Source organism: Falco cherrug, chromosome 5 (genome assembly GCF_023634085.1).
Source record: "Falco cherrug isolate bFalChe1 chromosome 5, bFalChe1.pri, whole genome shotgun sequence".
Taxonomy (NCBI): domain Eukaryota; kingdom Metazoa; phylum Chordata; class Aves; order Falconiformes; family Falconidae; genus Falco; species Falco cherrug.
In genome coordinates this window covers 68,638,498-68,653,188 of record NC_073701.1, presented here as the reverse complement: position 1 = coordinate 68,653,188, position 14,691 = coordinate 68,638,498, and the positions used below count along the sequence as shown (strand labels likewise).

The window sequence follows — 14,691 nt, the reverse complement described above, 5'->3', positions numbered from 1 at the left end:
TCAGACAGGAGAACCTTCTCCAAAGGATCACAAGGAGTGTGCCTGCATTTCAGCTAGGCATGGTGTCCTCTGGGGCTGTTATCCTGTCAGAGTTTAAGCACCACCCGAAGGCATAATGCAAAACCAGACGGGCAGACCAGGATCAACACACATGCATGTTTATATTTGCTTTGGATCCATCCTCTGTGACTCTGCACCTTCCTTTCAGTGAACAGGGACCAATTCCTCCTGCCAGGCAGCCTCTGCACACATCCCCTTCAGAAGTGGCAGTTCAGTGCACAGCCTGTCAAGGCTGTGGCACCTCAGCCATGTAGGGCAGCCCAGGGCTCTGGCAGCCTACCCACTAATTAGACAACACGCAAACTAGCCAGCCCCACTCATATTAAGCTACCAGGAACAGAAGCAAGGACACTTAAATACCTTTTGAGCTTAGCAACAGCTGTTCAGGATCCACCCTGCCTCCCTTAAATCTATTTTTACTGACAGATTTTGAAGCACAGAATTCACTGAACAGAGAAACGGGCTGATACCCCCTCTCCTCAATTGTAGGCACACCCACTTTGTTGTTTTCTAAGTGTTTCTGTGGTGGCACATACAAATTCGATACTGTGTCCACTAGTAAGGATGTTTATTTTCAAAATAAATACAATTACATGCAAAGTCTGTATTAGCAACAGCCAAGTAGAAGACATCAGGAGATAAAAAAAGGAAAAATTCCTCTTAAGGTCCTAACGTGCATACGACAAGAGACCAAGCAGATCGAATTGTATGAAATTAAGGAATTTTCTACCCACTCACTCTCCTGCCCTTGCAGCTGGAATAGCACAGCCCGGGTGCTGCCTCCGGGATTCTCAGGAAATTTTTTGCAGGGAACAGAAACATTTCACAACACAGAAGCATAAAAATAACCTGAATGATTTCTCTGCTCTACTAGCTTAGGGTCAAGGCTGATGCAAGGCAATCCTTAGTGCATGCCGATATTGCTGCTCTTCTACCCAATAGATGAGTATCAGGGGCCAAACCCCTGCAGACAAAGACTGTTTCAAGTTGCCAGGTACATTATTATCCGATGAAGGAGATGGCAACTGTTGAGCCTTATGACAGGTTCTCAGTATCACTGCACAGCAAGCCAACGTGCGGTATTTGTCACTGGGCTTACATTGTGCCGGCCTGACACGGGTCTGGCAATGGGAAGGCACCTGCAACAAATGCTTGTAGCTGTTTGGAGTCCCACTTTTGTTCCTTCACTGAAAAGGATCCCCTCTGTCTACTGAGATGGACGAGTTTGCCCTTGAACCTGCTATTTTGGCTTGGTTGTGTGAGCATTTAGTTCAGAAGTACCTAGTTTTAAAGATTTAGGATCACTTTTGTCATATGGTGCCCAGATAATCTGCCATCAGCTTCTACATGACCAGGAGCTGAGTCAAGGAGTCCCACAAGCAACAGCAGTGCAGCAGGAATCAAAGTGCCCCAGTCCAACATACGCTTCTACATAATTGTACTGCCTTCAAATCAATGAGAAGAGAAGGTACTTTTAAAAGTTGAAAAAAAGTTACATGGACCAATCATAAAGTGATCAATCTCTTTCCATTTCCTAGGAAGAAAGTTGAGGGTGATGAGTTCAGATCCAAGAGTCTCAAGTCAGGTGAGATGAATCCCACCTTCAGGGCATAAGACAAGGAAGAGGTAAGCATCAAGCCTTTAATGACTACACTGAATTCATAGCAGTTGTGAGCTGACTTTCTTATCCAGCTGTGGTCAGGAAAAGATACACATTGCGGACAACTCTGATAAAATAAAAGTTGCCTTGGAAAATCACTTCCAGAAGTGGCAGAGGTGCCTCTCCGTAGTACAGGTACTACCGTCTCCTAAAACAATACACAGTATGCCATAGAGCAATTAGTATTAGACTGTTCTAAGCATGTGGGAATGACAACCCTGCTGTTGCTCTCCTCAAAGCCAGCAACCCGGCCACTGACATCATTAGTGGATAAGGTCTTTTTATGGCACCACAAGCTTTACTCCAGCCCAATTCCTCTTCTTTCCCACTTTGCAGTCATCTAGCTGCGTTAATACAAAAGAAAACCAGAGCATTTCTCAAAACATTTTCATCATCATTTAAACTTGAGTCATCTTGTCTGCCTGTGATGGGCTGAACAACCTGTCAGTCACACTTGTCAATCACTGTTCCTGCTCCTTAAATGGAAGCATCTACTTGAAGCAAAGAAGCAGAAATGAAGGTCTGATACTTACTTTCTCAGGACTGCAATTTCATTCTCTATGCTGCTTTCCTTTCCCTTCAGTGCCTTCTTGGGAATGCACTTGACTGCAAAGAGTTTCCCACTCGCTCTCTCTTCAGCCAAAACAACCTCAGAGAATGCACCCCTGCAAGAAGAAAAGAAAAACCGTGGTTTTAAGTGGTGCCTTTTCTTTGGAAGCTGTTAACTGAAACACAGCCATTGAATATAGCTCTTCTGGTGTCTTTTGAAAGCTGCTCTTCCTAACTGCAGCAATGGCATTACAAGCACCTTTCTCCACCATTACAAACACATGCAGACTGCCACATTCACTCAAAACATTAAAGGCTTGCCAAATACAACAATTTTACTAAAGAACCATAGTCCAGCAGAAAGATAAGTAAAGCCTGAAAATCAGAAAGTACCATTTCTGCCCAGAGAAGCATGGACCATAGTCCGGCTGCCGATTTGATGGATGATGTACTTTCTCCCTTCCTGAGGTTTTTGGAGGTTTAATTCACATAGCAGCATGAATTAGTCCCTAGGACTTAAGTGACACACCAGCGCCATGAGTGCTCCCTGTTCCTCGGTGACCACAAGAGGTCAGGACCTCTGCTTCAGTCCTCCCCTGCAGCCCAGAGCATCTCCTCACCCTTGGGTCAACCCTGACTCAGACGGGGAAGCAGCGTCAGAATTTCTCTATGTACACAGACTTATTCCACAACACAAACTGCTGTGTGTAATCGTTAAAGGCAAAGAATCAGATTAAATCACAAGTCTAAACATCGGCCTTAATAGCAGCCTCCCTACAGTTACCCCAGAGAGGATTACACAAATGAAGAAACTTTATCACAGCAGCCAGTCACTAATTGCCAAGAGTGGGCAGTGCCTCTCCTTCATTAGGTTATTCCGTAACAGTGTGTTAGTTCTTGCACTCTCATGGCTTCCTCCAAAGCATCTGGACCCGACTGAGAAGAAGCCAGGAAAGCATTACACTCAGTACTATATACACTGCTTTTCTGTTCTCACACTTTTTTTCTGAGCACTTGCACATCATTCAGACAGTTGGTCTGGACTGACCTTTACTGCGTCACAGTAGGACCATTCTTGTGTTCTGGTGCTCACTATTGTTTAGCAGCGAGGTACTGGGCAAGGCAGGGCATCGGCCTGATGAGGAACAGCAAATCTTTGCTCCTATTCACCAAAACTCCTGCTGAAGCACCTGCTTCATCCAAGAGCCATCAGAGCCAAGGACTTGTCTAACCAGATTACGACTGAAGGATCCACCAGCCAAAGTTTCATATTTTATTTTTACAAAACAAGAAGAGGCAGGAAGCTTTCCTTTAGTGGTTCCCCCCCGTCAGTAGATTATTCTGCTTTTCTACATAGCTCTCCATGCAAAATGCTCAGGAGCTTACTGAGCAAAGCCAACCACACTCCAGCCTGCTCTTAAAATGTTAATGTTTGACCACAGCCACATTTGGCTACCACCAACTTTCTCTGACTTTCATCCCCCACAACTGCTGCTTATCTAGATGTTTGCAGATAAACAGAAGTGTTTCCTTCCCTGGCCAGGCTCTTCCTTTTTAAGTCATGCACTTTGACAACGCAATCGAGCAGCTGTGACCTCACCAACAGTTCCTGAGTTGCAAAATGACTGAATGAATCATTAAGCCTAGGGATAAATGGATAAGCAAAAAGAATAGGCTGCTGCTTTGGAAAGAAAGCACCTGTTTACCCAGAAATGCTTTTGTAACCAACAGCAACAGGGAAATGGTGACAGGAAATTTAGGAAAAGAGACTTTTGCAAACTGTTACGGTGGATGTTTGATCCTTTTTTTACATGTGGCAGCGACACTCTGAATGTTTTGCCTCATTTTTGCCAAAAAGGACAGGCTCTGACCACATTTACGCCACTCTAAGTACAGGAACAACTCACTGTTTTCTGCTTTGTGTATAATCTACTGTGTCATGTCAAAGCATCACAGGCCCAAGCCCACACAACTGATCCTAATGGCTTGCGCAATCAAGCCACCCAAATTGTTTTAAAAATTGCTTTAAAAGACCTGTTCTTTGCTTTCCTATTAGCAGCAATCAGAACCATTCAAGTCACCAAATGGGGGTTTCGTCCCAACTCTCATGCTTGGGACAGCCAGACCAGAAATGCAATAAAACCCTTTTACTAGAAGGGTCTAAGACCTCTCAGGGCTCATCAGCTTCAGCTGCAGACCAGGGTGCTCAGAAACTCACAGGACCACTCCCAGCTAGATTTCAGGACCCCCCGAAGGCCCATCTGCTTAAGCTTTCAACATCGCACCCCTCTCCAGCTGTGTCTTGAAGAAGCCTTTTGCCTTCAGTTAAATGCTGTTAAAAGCAGTGTATTCATAGCAGTCAGTCGCTGATCACACAGCTCTCCCAGTGTTTATGATGTTATAAAAACACAGACAGCTCCCATCCCAGTCTGGATTTCCTTGCTGTTCTCAGACAACAAAATAAAGGAAACCCCTTTATATCCCTCTGCTCAGCAAAGCCAGCTTTGGGAAACTCCTCTATTTCAGCTGGCCTCACCATTTTGTTGGATTTCTTTCTCCACTTACCAGGAGAGCCAAGGGGTTCAATGGTTGGAACCAGCCGCTGTGAATTTGAATGATTTTTTCTCGGGAGCTCCAAGATACTCATAGAAACCAACTCCATATCTCCTTAACAACCTTCCTCATTACAGCACGAAATAAGCTGAACCTCAGATAAAGCATCTGCTCACATGTCACCCTGGACACTGACAGGGTGCTTTTTTACATCGAGTTTTATATGAGGCCATGGCATGAAATTGCTGGTGCTGGGAAAAGCTCCCAGGCAACAGTGGGGGGAGTGCTGGGTGGATCTGCGGGGAAGGCAGGAGGGAGATGCGAGGTGGTCTGCACGATCCTGCACACTATATATGCTCCTGTGCTCACAGAGCAAGGGAGGTGGGGAAAAGCAACAAGTCAATGGGCAAAAGAAAGATAAGTGCTGGAAGGAAACAGAAGGGAGGGGGCAGATGCAGACAGGGATAAAAGAGTTAGACACAGACTGAGAGGGACAAACAGTATAGGGCAAGGAGAAAGAAATGGTAGCAAGGAGCATCAGCAAGGAAAAAGCAGCAAACACACTCCTGGAGCCAGGGGACAGTCAGAAATAATAGTGAATAGATGGGCAAGCAATTATCAGAATTTCAAACACACAGCTGAGTTCACCTACCCTTAACGATCCAGTCCAGCCCAGCCCCCACTAAAACCCTCTTGACTCACACATGAATAGATAAATACCAGAGAGAAAGTCAGAAAGACAAGGCTGCTCATTTTCTTGCTAACAGCAATATATCCTACAGCAAATTCTCTGCCTCCTCAAAAAAGTTCCCCAGAACCGCCAACTTGGCAGGCTTGCTAAAGAAGATTTTGTTTTCCCAAAGAATTAATGCAGCCTTTAAAATCAAGACATTAATGAAGGAAGCAATTTGCCTCTGTGAATTTATTACAATTATTTATTGAGGGTTAAAAATCAATTGTGTACAAAGTTCTATAAAGATGTTTGGTTTTGGAAAATGTTGCGTTTTACTCCATCAAAGAGACAGGACTTTTTGTGAAAAGGACGTGGCTTCCATTAAGCATCACCAAGCGGTGTTTTGTGATAAAAAGGAAAAAAAATTATACAGGAGATGTTGGACAACCAGAATGCTACATGTATGCAGCTCAGACAGGGTTCTGGATTAAAACCCCACCTCTCCTGGGAGGTACCGCATGGTCTCTGTAATGGCATGATGTTCCCAAGACCTGCCATTTGCAACCTATATGCCAGGATCTCTATGGTCACCGCACTGAGCCCGAAAAAGATTCAGAAACACCTTGGTCAATCTTGTATTTTTAATCATGAGGTTTTATCTGAAATTTTGTGCATGGAAAACCACAATTTCTGTGAAGGGGATGAGTAAACAGGGATATTTTTTATTCTGTGAAATACTGAGGAAGGTGTTTACTCTGGGAAAATAATTGTGGCAGTTTTATTCTCCCACCCTCCTAGAAAATATAGTCCAAAAAGTATTTTTCACCCTCTGATACAGACTTAAAAAAAATAAAATCGGGAGAAGGGGTTAGTTGACTAAAAGTTATGATTATAGAGGTGTCTGCAACAGTTGGGATGTCCCATTCCCTTCAGCTGGAAAAGAGATAATTGCAACCTTTCCAGGGCATTTGGGGACCCAGCCTTCCCCTGCCTGAAGAGGGGCTTCAAAACACTTCAGGAGCTTTCCTTGTCCCACCTGGAGATTATAGCAAACAAATAAAAGAAGCATCATGGCTTTGAGGAAGTAGGACAGCAGTGGAAATGGGTAAATGAGAAACTTCTGCAAAACTAAACCACCTTTAGCTGCTGAAATACGTGTGTGGCAACAACCTATTTTTGAAAGTTTTGACCATGTTATCATTTACCCTAGAGGATCGACTCTTTTCAGACTTCTAATTAAGGCGTGGAATAATTTTATGATCTAGATCATTTTTATATGCATTAGGAATGACGTGAGAGTGAAAAAGAGGGGATAAATGACAAGTGACACTGAAATAATGGCAAATTCTAGAGCGTGGTTGAGATGTTCTGACTCCTCACCGCTTTGCACGCTTCTGGAACATGCAGTGTCCTATGAGATGCCAATCTTTTATAGTTTTAATTAGTTTAACTTACTTCTCATCCAGTTATTTTCTTTAATGTAGATTTAAATATTAGAATTTCAAGACTGACAATGGAATACGAACAGCATTCATACCCAAACAGACTGGATTTCCTATTGGAAAACAAGGGCTGCAAGGCTGGGCTGTCAGGCAGATTAAAGTGCAATAAAGGACAAATAACTTTTTCCTTCATCTGTTTGAACTATAATTTAATATGAAAACTTAATTCTGAAATGCAGTGGACAACATATACTGTGACAGCAAATCTGTTCTCATTCATCAAAAAATTGCTGTCACAAAAATACTGATGAAACGAAGGCAAAGAGTTCATGGAGGGGTAAAACTTAATTTTTCCATTTGCAGAGACCTCCACTTTAAGCAGTTTTCCACTGCATTAGCAGGTGCTCTGTCATACTAAATCAACAGACATAGGCAGGAAACATTTCACATCTTTGGGCTATGTATAGCTAATGATCTTAATTACGATACAGTTGGCTTTCTGTGTGTACTTTGACCCAGCCAAACCATGGGGGGTGGGGGCGTGGGGTGGGGGAATAGTGAAAACTCATTGTTTGAAAAATATACCATGTCCACAGTGAGGAACACTCTGAGATGGGGGACCAACTGAGTCAGAGGAAGACTGACCAAATCAAAGAAGGTCATTTCTGTAGCGTGGCTTCAGCAACCACACACAAATTCTGCTCCTTGACTCCCCAAACAAAAGTGACTTTGAACCACACCACAAACAGAGGCAGGTATGTAAGAAAAAAAATTATCTTGTCTGGTATTTTCACAGCTTTTCCCATGGGTCTCAAGGAGTTAACTGTGGCATGAGCTCAGGCTCTGTGTAACCAGCACATACCAGCAAGATTCTGGTACTGCAGACCATTTTTCTACTAAACCATTTTCCTGCACAAGTCATGTTCTATTTACTTTTTTCATTAAATATTCTACCTAGTCATTTCTGTACACACATCCTCACTCTCCCAAATTCCAGGCACATCCCAACATCAACCCAAACTAAGGCTGGAAATAAAGTTTTTCCCTTTATTTGTAACAAAGTCATGTCCATGGATGTCTTGACCGCTGTGTGAAAATGAATTTACAATGAAATTTTCAACAGCTCAGTGATGCCTGAATGCAAAGTTAACAAAACCAAAGCATTTTACTCAGTCAGGAGCAAAGGAGAAGGATTTCAGGACTGTGTTACATGTGGTACAGAAGTCAACTACCCCTACCCATTCCCAAGAACTGAATATAAATTTATGGGAAAAGAAACACACTGCCTAATCTGTTTGTAGCCATCTATTCTTTAGAGGAAAAAAGGTTTTTCTAGCTATTTTCATTCATCAAACACAGAGCCCCAACCCTGCAGTCCCTTCTATGGCAATGCTTCCTCTGCCTGGGCAAGAGCAGAGCAACCAGGACCGCTGCATTAACACCGGTATTTTTAGACTCACTGCTCATTTAACTTGCTCTAAGCCACCCAGCCACAACTGAAAATGCTGTTTTCTACCTTGGGGCCTGTAACCAGGCATGGCCCTGCCTCAGGGCGTGTCTGACCCTGGTCCCCCTCCCCAGGCCTGATCCTGATCCCCACCCACAGTGATGTGCCCCATCCCCACCGAGATGCCTGATGCCTGGGTCTAGGGCTGATATTGCACATTTCAGATGAGGAACCGCACTTCCAGCTGTGCCCAAATGCTACTGCTATAGCCCGACGGACACTCAAACAACAACAGCAAGGGGCAAAAATACTCTTTGCTGGGTGTTCCTGTAGCAAGAAGCTCCTTTCTGGACCACTGGCATGTTTCTCTGTGCCCTGAGCCACTGCCCCATGCCCATATCCTCAGCATTTTGTCCAGACTAGAAGGTACATTAAAATCATTGGGATCTTCCAATATGCAGCTGCTTCCCCACAGTGTGAGAGGAGCTGGGAATCACCATGCCCAGGGATGGGCAGCACATCCCCAACTCCAGAATTCATCTTTCCAGACACTTTGCTGCTCCCCCTCTAACACAATTTTTTGGAGAGAATAACCATAGGAATACACAGATCTCTGCTGGGATTTATGGCCACGACCGTAACAGGGACACCCAGTGATATGCTGCAGGTAGCACTTCTTCTTTCCTCTCCTTGTAAACCAGTTCAGTTTTCTCCCACCATTACAGGGCGACTGGCTGGGATAGAATGAGCAGCACCAAGCTTTCATCTTGTATAGTCACCAAAAGTGTTTGGATTTGTGTCCCATTTTGGGGGGATAGTATTATCTACAATTACAACAGCAGTTTAGCGTTTTGACAGTTTTTGTCACCAGAGTCAGCTACAAGAATTTAAATGCCAATTTGAGGTTAATAGTTTCCTCTGTTTTAGCTACTCAATATTTTATACTCTCGGGGGGGGGGGGGGGGCGGGGCGGGGGGGCGGGGCGGGGGGGGCGGGGGGGGGGGGAACCACCAAACCAAAACCCCCTGGAATTAAGATTGAAAATCCATGTCAACTACTTAAAGGAAAGCTATTTAGAGGAGAGAGACTTCTATAAAGCCAGAAAACTCCAACTTAAAGTTGCACGCTGTAAAGCATGCATTTATGACAATACTACCTTCACACCCCTGCCTCTTCTCCTGGACCACCTTCACCAGGACACAACCATCTCCTTCATGAGTGACAATCATTTTCACCCAAGGAAACATCGTTGTTGGAAACCATTTAATCGTTCTGTAGTTGAAATCAGTTTACTCCAGGATGAATTTCAAGCTCACAGCAGGGCATGGCACACAGCACCGGCACCGCTTGTCGCTGAGAAACTCCCTTCCCTTCCTTCAAACATGATGTGGTGAAGCATCAGCGAAGGTGCTGCACTGCTCCCTTGCACCCTGAGCACTTGTCCCTGCATACCACCACCACCACCGAGCTGGCTCAGCTCCTGCTCTGACAACCAGCAGGGAAATGCCAATTTGAGACAGACCTGCGTTTCAATGCAGGCGAGAGCACAGAGCACTGCTGGGATGGCTTCCAGCCATGCAGATGGGCAATCCCACGGTGCTTGGGGCACTCCAGCTCATACATCAGCAGGGTGAAAGCACCAGAGCACATGGCCAAGGAGACTCCCAGGCAAGAAAAGCCATTACATGCAGAGCAGAGTGAGGCATGCAGGCTTCAGTGCCATAAAACTTAAGAGTCAAAGAGGAATAAACCACATAAAACACAGAAATTGAACCAAAAAGAAAAGTTGCTGCAGAATCTCCTCCCTTTCTGAGTTGAACTAATTTGTTTTAGTTGCCTGGTGTATGCTAATTTAATAGGATGCTATGCAGTCTGTTCTGAGACAGTGATGCATGGATACTAAAAAGGGAAAGCAGCGCGGCGCAGATCCCCAGTCATGTTTGTTATTACAGCCCTCTTCTTTCCTGAACTGTTTGCTCCCTTCTGATTAGTCCTGACCCCTGTTAGAAAGGGACGTATTGTCTTTAAAGGCCTATTACATTTACATTACATCCTCTGTGGCAATCACAGTAAAGCTATCCAGCAGCAAAAGCAGAATGTACAGCCCTGTATTGAGCTCTTCCTTCCATTGTACACTACACAAATGAGCTGTTAAGCAGTTTATTTTCTCCACTGATGATGACTTTCTTTCCAAAGTGAATATTTAAGTACCTTTTTTCTACTTTCATCTTATAAGACAAAGGAGCTCATTGTCTCCTCAGGGTTTATCTGATGGCAGCATTCTCACAAAGAAATAACCCTTCTTCTAATAATGACCTCAAACCTTTCTTGAGGCATAAGTGATTTCCATAATTTTTTTCAAACCAGTTGCCTGTTCTGACACTGATATATGCAGAGTCTATTACAACACATCTGATTTCTGGAGATATTATCTGGCCATATAAAGCAGATTACACCAATTTGAAAAGGCATATTTCTTCTTCTTTCACACGGAAACTTAAGAAAAGGCCTGGCACACCATGGCACTCTCCAAGAGGCTGGATCAATTAAGGAACAATTAGATGACATCGGATCTTTTAAAGCAAAGCAAAGATAATGCAGACACAATAGTTTTGTTTGCAACAATTCCTATATTCCTTCTAAAGAGAAGGTCCTTACTGAGATGAAACTAGCAATCACCTGAAGATCAAATAACACTGCAGTTGTGTCTTAACCATGGGAAACTCCTGTTTAGCCAGGAGTTTTGCCAAAAGGCATCTGAACCTTCACAAATCCAAGTTGCAAAAGTCTGCACAGCACCTCATTCCTTCAGTTGGCACCTGTCTCTACAATGCAAAGCCAAAGTATCAGTTCTGGTGGTCTTCCTCGGTGACCATAACTGCACGGTTGTGCTACTTGACTTGTGATTTTCAAACACTAACCCTGTCTTTCACGAACTGTATGGCCCATTCTTCAGATGAGGCCCCTGAGGAACAGGAGCCACATGGACTGATTCTTGTTACTTAACTTTAATAAAAGCTGGGAACTTTGCATAATCTAAAAGTGCACACTGCTTTTGTACACACAGAAGCATCTCCAACAGATGATTACATCAGAAAATATATTGAGGGTAGCACACTGTAACTCTGTAGGAATTCTTAAACCCTGTCAACCAGAAATCCCCTGCTCCATTTGCTGCCTGACTTTGGTCAAACAGATCATCTGAGACACCCAGACGTTAGTGCCAAGATGTCCATCAGGCAGCTGCAATTAAGTTATATGACTTTCAGCCTTAGGAATTAGTCTTGCTTCAAGAGAAAACAGAGTGAGACCACCCAGAATCGAAGTTCTCTGACCACATCTCAGTGGGTGTCGACATCTGAGCTATTCCCCCATGACTCCTGTGAGAGCCATGAGATGGCCAATACAGCAGCACTGTGGTAACTATCTAAGACTGGTCAGACAAATTACACCCCAAACACATCTTTCGATCTTCATGGAGAGCAAAGGGAGCCTCGGGACAGAGAGGAAGGTGTTCCCAGTGTGGACACTTTGAAGGCTAAGGCAGACAAATCTCCTCCCTAGCTCACAGGACCTGAGTATGCAGAATAATGACATATTCAAAACAAAAGCAGGATTAGGACTTGTGGGGCTTCTACACCCATGGTCACAGTACAGTTCCTGCCTGTTCTAAGGACAAATTTAGATTAGTTAATCACACTGTGAAACCAAGGCACATCTCCTAGGATTTGCCTTCTCCAGTTTATTCCTTTAGACCCAACCTACAGCCCACATTCAGGAAGCTCTTCCCGTGAATGCGATGAGCAGCCACCAAAAAGGAGGCCACAGGGTTCAGAGCACAAGCACAGTCACAAACACAGCTGAATAATTCCCATTGTGGAAGAGCCGTTCTGTGTCACTATGAAACTCTAATTGGCTTGTTCCTATCCTGTTGTTACCCATCCAGCCAGTCCTGTATATCTGTTCTAAATATTTGGACTAAAAATGGTGTGTATTTTGTATCCTCGCCCACTTCAAGCTGTAGTTTAGAATTAAAAAAAAAACCAAAAAAAAAACCACCAACAAAAAAGAAAGAGAGAGAGAGACAGTTCAGTACAATGGAATACAAATTGTTTTGTAGCTCAGAACTGGGCTCTGTTAGGGAAAGCCACTGCAGGGTATCCAGAGCCCCATCTGCAGTCTTACTTCCAATGGCCACCTCTTAAGACACTAGAAGTGTGTTTGATTTCCTACTCACCAGCTTTTTCACTCATGTATCTACATGCGGTTTCATGTCTGAGCTGAGGTACATTAAGAAACGTTAGCAAAATGGTTTTCCTAGTAACTAAGCAAGCTTGAAAATAAACATTTTGGCAAAGATTATTTCAGTGTAACTGTATACAGAAGTTACTTCTGAAACTCACTTCTTCAAAAAGAATTGCCACACACTTTCCGCATATGAAGCCTTAGTCATTCTCACACAATGCAAAAAGGGTTTTCCTTTCGGCTTCTGTTGATGAGTAATTTTTCCACGGCTCCTGTTTAAGGTGCTGTGTTGAGACTACTGAGGCTACTCACAAAATACATGCAGCACCAGCACAACGTTCCTTCCATAAATTTACTGTCATGAGCCTCCACACTGCTCTGAAGGAACATTTTTTGATGTCACAGGGTTATACTGGGACTGGCTAAAAGGAAATTCCCCAGGAGATGTAAGGAACTAGAAGCTGCACCGGCTTCCATCCAAAAACCATGTCCAGCTCAGGCATCGGTCCAGATGAAGCAGGGAGCATACAAGGCCTGGCAACAGAGGTCCTCTGGTTTATCCCATGCTTTTAACAGCAGAGGAGGCCAGTGAGATGTGCAGCAGTCCTGAGGATGGAAGACATCCCTGCCTTCCGCTGCCTTGCCCATACGATGACAGAAGACAGCATCATGAGGGGAGGACTCCCTCCAGCATAGCAGACCTGTATCAAAGCAGCTGAGATCATTAGAGAATTACAGCAGAGATGCTGGTGTTGCCTGCATTTCATCTGAAAGGAGGACAGACCTCCCCACCCAAAGAGTTGAATCTGGTCCCAGTCACTGAGATGGTCCATAGAAGCCATCAGCAGTGAAGCAGACATTGGTATCTCTGTCATATTGTCCATAAAAAGGCTTTAAATTCCTGGTTTAGTAGCAACTGGTTTAGTCTTCATAGAAACCAATCACTACTCTATTTATCAACCTTGCTGGTAAGGAGGTGAAGACTGAAGACCTCCAGACCTGCCTAGACAAGCTGCTGCTACTGAGCTTCACCTGACTCACCAGAACTATGACAGCCTGACTGCCTAAGGCTTCAGCACACAGTACAGACCAGTACAAACAGTACAAGCCCAGTGCTGGGCTACTCATGCCTCAGTCTTTACCTCCCCTTCCCCAGTAAGCAACAGGGAGGAATCATCTCAGTATCTCAACCAGCTCACAAACACCAACCAAAGTCAACTGCTGCATAGAGATGACCTTCTGTGTTGGAAAACTTCAGCAGAAACAATCTGACAGCAACGCTGATTCCCTTTATCTGAAATGTAATCATAGCACATTATAGTCTCATAATACAATGACAAGTTTCCTAGGAGATGACTGCCACGCGCCCTACCTATTTTTAAAAATGAAATTTCTCGGAACTCATTTCCATCTCGGGTTGACATGCTACATGCACGTTGACAATCGCCACCACCGTGCTTCTCCACCTCTACATGGGTCCAGATAACCCAGCCCAGACCCTGGACAACAGGTCTGAGCAGCACAGTAACGTGCCCGATGAGCTGGATGAGGGTGGGGAGAGGGGAACACAGCTCTTCAAACCTGACAGCAATAATTTCTGTGCTTCTTTGGAAGCTGCTGCATGATTTCAAACATGAACAAAAAGGAAGCAGCATATTCTCCTCCCAGGTGACATGCACCCCGAGAGGATGAAAGTCCTCCAGAAGGATTGCACAAGAACACTGGCAGAGTGATAAGGAACAGGCAGGATTGCAGGAATCTCTCTCCCAATGCACTGTAAAGGTTATCTGAGAGCCAATTCCCCCAAAAACCTGCAAGCAGCAAGTCCCTGGGAGTGAGCTGAGGAGCTAAGCTGAGCCTGGGCCAGCCGGTAAAAGCTGCCACAAGTTGCACGTGGTAGATGTGCTGTGGCTGGTACACCAGCCCACAGAAGAGATGAGCTGCAGAGTATTCAAAACGGGTTAAAAGTTAGTTAAAGAGAAAAAGCTAGAAAGATGCCAGAAATCTGGCCTCCCAGGGAGCTTCTGTTTATTGTCATTGAAAAAGCTCAGAAGGGAGGAAG

General features: G+C 44.4%; 1 protein-coding gene across 3 annotated transcripts in view; it reads right to left on the bottom strand.

The window, feature by feature from the left end:
* Positions 1-14,691, bottom strand: part of CAMK1D (calcium/calmodulin dependent protein kinase ID) — a 230,318-nt gene that overhangs the window by 128,809 nt on the left and 86,818 nt on the right. For all 3 annotated transcript variants that reach the window (XM_055710898.1, XM_055710899.1, XM_055710897.1), the window contains exon 2: positions 2,254-2,385. In XM_055710898.1, the coding sequence (XP_055566873.1) occupies positions 2,254-2,385 (132 nt within the window). The remainder of the gene's footprint in view (positions 1-2,253; positions 2,386-14,691) is intronic.